Source organism: Haplochromis burtoni, unplaced genomic scaffold (genome assembly GCF_018398535.1).
Source record: "Haplochromis burtoni strain Fernald_Lab_line unplaced genomic scaffold, NCSU_Asbu1 Contig_1204, whole genome shotgun sequence".
NCBI lineage: Eukaryota > Metazoa > Chordata > Actinopteri > Cichliformes > Cichlidae > Haplochromis > Haplochromis burtoni.
Window position 1 is genome coordinate 33,215 of NW_024583565.1, and position 6,567 is coordinate 39,781.

General features: G+C 41.8%; 1 protein-coding gene across 1 annotated transcript in view; it reads left to right on the plus strand.

The window, feature by feature from the left end:
- Nucleotides 1–6,559, plus strand: part of si:dkey-13n15.2 (protein transport protein Sec24C) — a gene marked incomplete in the record, with an annotated part of 18,877 nt that extends 12,318 nt beyond the window's left edge. The window contains 4 exon segments of the mRNA XM_042216707.1: nt 37–216; nt 941–1,138; nt 3,616–3,705; nt 4,214–6,559. Coding sequence (XP_042072641.1) covers nt 37–216; nt 941–1,138; nt 3,616–3,705; nt 4,214–4,354 — 609 coding nt within the window.
- Between the last annotated feature and the right edge of the window lie 8 nt (nt 6,560–6,567).

A 6,567-nucleotide genomic window follows, 5' to 3' on the forward strand; every position in this document is an offset into this window, starting at 1 on the left:
GCTGACCATACGTACTGCACTGTGTGCGTCCTGTAGCTGGTTCTTCCTCAGTATCTGCGAGCTCTTCCTGTTTACATCAACAGCCTGAGGAAGAGTGAAGTGCTGCTGCCAGGCTTGAGGAGCTCCATCCATCAGCGCCTGCAGCAGCGCTGCCAGGTGCTGCGCATGGACACCTGCAGCACTGCCACACACTTCTACCCTCTGCTGCTGCCTCTGGTCAGTGCCATCAACACGTGGGGGTTTGTCTTACATGTCTTTATTCTGTTAAATAAGGGTGTTCTTGATCAGAGTGACACTAATATGTCAGGATAAAGTTGCGATGAAGTAACTTCAAAATAGTGTCAGATGCTCATTCTGATGAAGCAGAGAGAAATGGTTAGAATTTATGCTCACATGTCGTGATGAGATATTCTAAAAGCAAGAAGAATTTATTCTTATGGTTCAATAAGCGTCACGAGCTGTATTAAAAATTATTTATTTTTAATTGTATCATTACTGTGATTTTTAAATGTAAAATATATATTTAAATGCAGGGAGGTTTCAGCAGAAAAACTGGCCGCACAGTTTAGTTTCTCATTCATAAAACGAAAGGAGAAAGAGAAAGGATTGATTTCCTGTTACATGTAGCAAACTATTGTCTATTTTAAGAACAGAGTGCAGTCACAGCCCGGCAGCACAGGCCACGGTGCTGATGAGTCATTGACAAACTAGTATTTCTCCAGCCCTGCATTAGTGCTGAACTGTGACCTCTTTTTCCATTGAACAAGTCAGCATAGAGATTGCGCTTAAAATAGCAACGCTATGTATTTAGTAAGTGATTGCTCCCTTTAAATAGTCACCATTAGCTTAGCCTTTGCACCATTGGACAGTTCCACTTGTGCCATTTTGAGCTTTGAAGACTTTTACTAAATTCGGCTTTTCACTCCTCCGTCACCTGCAGCCTTTATCAACTGACGGCTCCAACCTTCCAAAACCAGAGGAGGCACTGCGCTGCTCTGCAGCTAGCCTGGAGCCCAGAGGTCTTTATTTGGTTCATACACCCCTCACGCTGCTGCTATGGGTGGGCACCCAAGTCCCAGCATGCACACTGGTTGAGCTCTTCAACACCAGCTGTTTTTCATCCCTGCCCTCTGGAGAGGTGAGGATTGAGGAAAGATATGGATGCATAGAAGAAATCATGTCAGATTTTAGTGGTATTTAAATTTTCTTTCTTTATGATGATAAATATATTTATTACTTTATTGTAAATAAAATGTGATCACTATAATAACTGATTTACAGAGCAGAGCTTTGTTATTTTGATGGAAAGGGTCACAGATAATGTAATTTCTCTGCGCATCTTATAATATGTCAATTTAGTCCTGCTTTCTGATGTGTAACTACGCTGGCTGTACTCATTGTAAAACAATGAGGTGCCTAGGGATTTCCCAATAACACATAGTCTATACTCTTACCCGCTAAAAATAAGACTCAGACCCAATAACAAACATGAATTCATCAACACGTGCTAGCATACCAGTTAGGACAACTACAAATCAGCACACATCTACGGTTTATTTGGCTCTTGAGTGTACACGCTACGTTTTAAAATGGGTTTCCTGGAACTGCTATGGCAAATCTCGCAGTCTAACGCTATTACTATAATCGGTACTGAATTAGGTGGTTATGCTGTATTGGTGAAACCCTGAAAACTTAAGACTACAACTGACTCGTCGGACACGAATTTATCTCCTTTGAAGTTAACAAGCAGCTGGTTTATCTTCAGACTGAGCATGACTCGAAATGGAAAGAATGTGTCAACAAAAAGACGAAGCTGATGCTAAAATGCTTGTATTTAGTCAACCCGTGTTACTTTCTGTATGCAACACAGGCCGGATGATTTCGAGAGCTAAAGATATGTCTTTAAGTTTTCCTCTATTACACCTGAGGGTCGCTCTAGATTCTAGAAGAAAGACCACGATGTACTGCAAGAGATTTGAAAGGAGCGTGACGTGTTCGTCAAACCATAGCGGCACGATGCTAACGCTGCAGTCGTCGTGCATAAACAGGCAAACATGAACTAAAGGGACTGAAGCTGGCTGCTTATTTGAGTGAAATTAAATTATCAAGAGAGGTTGCTGCAGAGGCAATGCTTTTTCAGTTTTACATCTTCACTTTTATTTCTTTCTGACCGCTGAACCCTCGCTCTGCTGCCCCCCTGGACACTAAAATTACCGTCAACATTTCAGCTAGTTTTATAGTCGGGCAATATTTCTCCCATGGAGGTGATCACAAGTCAGAAACCTCTGAGCATGCAGCTTTCTAATCCTGCAACCACCTCACAGAGAGTGAAGAATGGGGTATCTGTTATAAGAGCGCAGAGAAGATGAATAGAGATGCACACCGTGTGGTCACTTACTGGTGGAGCAGCACATAAAGCAGAGATTTTTTAGCCCATTGTGACCATGGAGGCCATTAAAGCAAAGCAGCCATCGTGTTAAAAAATAAACTAAATGCACTTAAACTGGAAGCTCATCTGATCATCAGAGATTACTCCAGAAACAAATGCCATTCAGTGTAACATGAATGCTTGTCTAACCAGAGCTCACAGCATAATCATCTGGGTTGGGATGCACGCTCAATAATCCGAGTAAAACCCAGGAAAGTTGATTCTGTTTATCTGCAGCGCTTTCACTCATCCGAGTGACTTCTTCAGTCTCAGCTGACTGCAGGTTTCACAGCCTTTTAAACAGTACAGCTGCATAACAACCGAGACTATCACCACTGACTAACAATGAGCCATGAGCTCAGTCTCTTTAAACGTATACTTTCCCGTCAATTCAGAGTTATCGAATCACATGACAGAGAAAACAAGTCGAAAAACTCCACAAAAGGGCCCAGCTGTAACTTTAAATGTATGATTTAGTGTCTTTTCTGATAATTGAACTTGTCTGGACTCCACCAAAGAACCACCTAAGTTTCCTGATCCTGCGAGCTCGTTTCTTCTGGAGGAAATCCTGAAGCATGAGCGTCGTCCTCACCAGGGTGCAGCTGCTTCACTCTATAAAACTTAGTGGCCACAGATGCACTCCAGGACCTTGAGGGAGGATTCAGCAGCGTCATGTTGGATGTTAGGAGTAAGATAGACCACTGATGCTGCGAGCACTGTTTCTGACAGTCCTGCTTGTTTATTTAAAGGTGCACTAGCTCACCATCAGTGTTAGTGAGCCTGTAGGTCATATTTCAACATTCAGCCAGTTTGCATGACTGAATTAACAAACAGTAAGGCCATCATTCTGTAATCATTTTAATATGTGTGTGTGGGGGGGAGGGAGTTTAACTGTCCTACTCTGTTGAGTCAGTATATGTTAGTCAAAAGTGGCCAGAGTAAAAAAAACACACAAAAGCCCATCAAACTGTTAAATCTCAGCTCTTTTAGTAAAAAAAAAAAAGAAGGTAAAAAAAAAAGATGTTAAGTACATAAAGTGATGATTGCTTTTGTTTGTAACAAAGTGCTATAAAAACACACCTATGAAAATGTCATCCACAAAGCAGTTTATGTGGAATGAGAAGTTCTTTTAAAAAAAATCTTTTTCAGGTGTCTCTTTTTAATTTTTGTTCCGTTTTTTCCTCCAGACCAAGCTGCCAGTTCTGGAAAACCATCTGTCCATCGGTATCCGATCCCTGATCAACACACTGAACTCAGGGGCATCGTGCACCCGCAAGGTGAGCGGCTGTGTCAACTGCAGCTGAAGGCTGAGTTTATTTGTTTAGACAGCATCACCCCAGTATGATGACCTTATGTTACACATCTGCTGTCATCTCAGCGAGTTCAGTCCACATCTGTTCCCAGCTCTCATTTGAGCTATAAACCTGCACGCTGAGATACACTGCTTCTTTCAGGAATGGTGATACTGTTTTGTACAGAATCAGTCAGTAGGCAACAGTTTTGTAGGGGCTTATTTATTATCTGGAACATAAACTCCTCTGGAGAAGGTGAGTTATGCATCAGCTGCAAGCTGAAATCTTGCAAGAGAGTTTCCCATCAGAGCCCGATGCCTTCTTCACAGCAGCACCCTGTGATTTCAGGTCATAGATAGAGACAGGGTTAGCTGCAGAAACTCGTGTTTTGAGTCTTGGTGTGTATATGTAATGCAGCTGTGTACAGATTAGCACGACTTAAGACCGGAGACGCTTTCGAAAGCGTAACCTCCTGCGTATCGTTCTTTTTCAGCTGTGGGTGGTAAAGCAGGGCGACAGTTGCGAGGAGGCCCTGCAGCGCCACCTTGTGGAAGACAAGAGCCCCAATGGAGGCGCGTCCTACGCAGACTTCCTCTACCATCTCCACGTCAACTCTGTCCGCCTGCTGCAGTGAAACACAAACATATTTACAGATGTGGATACAACGTCTTTAACACAAGACGAAACCACAGAGTATCCACCTCAAACAACAACCACAGGAGGAACAAAGCTCTCATACAGTAATGTAATCGAGTAATGAGGAAAGTCTATAGTCAGATATATAAGGAATGCATGGAGACATTTCAAATGATGCAATATTTGATCTGTTCAAGGACTGCTGTGATATTATTTATGTTTGTGTGACTTCTTTTGTTTTGAATGGACTGTTCATTTATTCCTCTATCATGGAAAGTCTCTAATCTTTGCCTGAGATTTTTGTGTACGTGTGTCTCAGTGTGTGTGCGATGCCCAGAATGTGTTTCTGTGTGAGAAATATGTCCAATAAATAAATGAACTCAGTCAAGAAGGGAAGTTTCAGGTGTCATCTTGCAGCAGCAGATTCATTTGTGGCCAAAGGGGCAACTGTCTAATGAGTCCACGTGGCTGATAACATTAATTCACAGCAATTATGTTGCTACAAGCAACACTCAAGCATGTTGCTGAAGCATGGGCGAGGGGCTGCGGGGGGCACGTGTAGTTTGACACACTCTGTGAGGTTGTAGTTGAGCCCTGGGTGCTTTGAGCTAAATGCCAACAATTGCTCATTGGCTCTCAACAGAAAATATGTAAAAAAAAATGTTTCAGGTTTCTTTCATAAAGTGCATTGGACCAACAAACCATGGTGGTGCCACTGCAAAGAATACGAGAACAACAGAGTTTTCTCAAAAAACAGCGAATATAAACCTTGTGATTTGGGTGAAACTACACAGTGTCATAGAATTACTGAAGGTATTGTCTTCGTATATTTTGGGAACTGTAAATTTACCTCGTCCACGAGTCATTCTTTGAAATATCTGAGATTAGATTTATTTCAGACCAACCCCTGTTGTAATCTCTTCTTGTGAGGAAAGGTTTTATTGACAGAAGTGCTTAAGTAGAAAGAGGTGCTTATTTTTAAATAACCTATGAAGATTTGATCTCATAACGACAGAGTTTAAAAGGTCGGTGCTGTAATATTATTTGTCCTGCAGCGAATGGTTTCTTTCAGAGGTAATCTGATTACCAGCAGCCATCTGGGCCTGCATCAAACTCTGTCTCATTCTTAGTCCTCGTGTCTCTGATCTCACAGCTTTTATTTTTAGATCTTGTTACCTTCTTATCCTCCCAGATTCTCACGATTAATCACAGTTATTTTTTTGTGTGCATTTCTCTGAAGAGTATTTGTTTCTGTTCTAGCCCATTTCAGGCTTTGCCGGCCAATTTCACAATGTCCTCTGTCCAGGTCTTGAGTCCAGCTCATTAAGAAAAGACGCAGATAGAACATTCAACATTCATTATTAGTCAGCGTGTCCTTCCAAGAAATCTGCTAACTGCTGAGTTGATGTCTGTAGTTCTTATTGGCAGTGTGTAGGCTTTTCACGCATTTTGGGTAGAGCTCAGATCAGTGAAACCATTTTCACTAAAGAGGATGTGGACCTCAGGAATAGAGGTTAAACTGCAACCAGTCATTGTCCAACACTATCTGAAAGGAAACTTGACTTCTTGGGAGAGTCCAGACGGTGATGAGGGACAAAAGCTGTGGATAATCTGAATCCTCACAAATAAGTAAAATAAACAAAATTTAAAATAAGAACAAGGTGGTAAAGAAGGTATTCAGATCCTTTACCTAAGTTAAAGTGCCAAAACTGCGCTTTAGAAATAAGCTATGAAATATATACTGAGGTAGAACACTTTAGTAAAAGTACTTTTACATACGCTTAACATTAAAGTAACCAGTACTAAATACAGTTTTGCACTTTTTCATACTTAATGAGAGTTTTTTATTGTATTTCCTGCACAGCTGTGTCCATTACTTGACACATATTTGTTGTTTTGAGGAAGTCACGAAGATGCTGATGTAACTCTTCCTCAAACTTGAAGAGAAAACTTATATTTACTGCACACATAGCGGCACGTTTTGACAGCAGAAACAAGCTCTCTCATATTTGCCCCTATTTGGAAATACGCACCAAGCTGGCGGGAGGTGTGTTCGATTACGTTGTCGCGCTTGCCGTTGGACTGTTTGTCCACCAGAGAGCGACAAAGAGTCGAAACTCCGCTGCCGCTCAGGAAGCCGCGAACCAACTCAAGTTGACTGCGTCAATTTAGCCGAGCTGATCAGCACCAGACCGGAAATTCATTATTGCT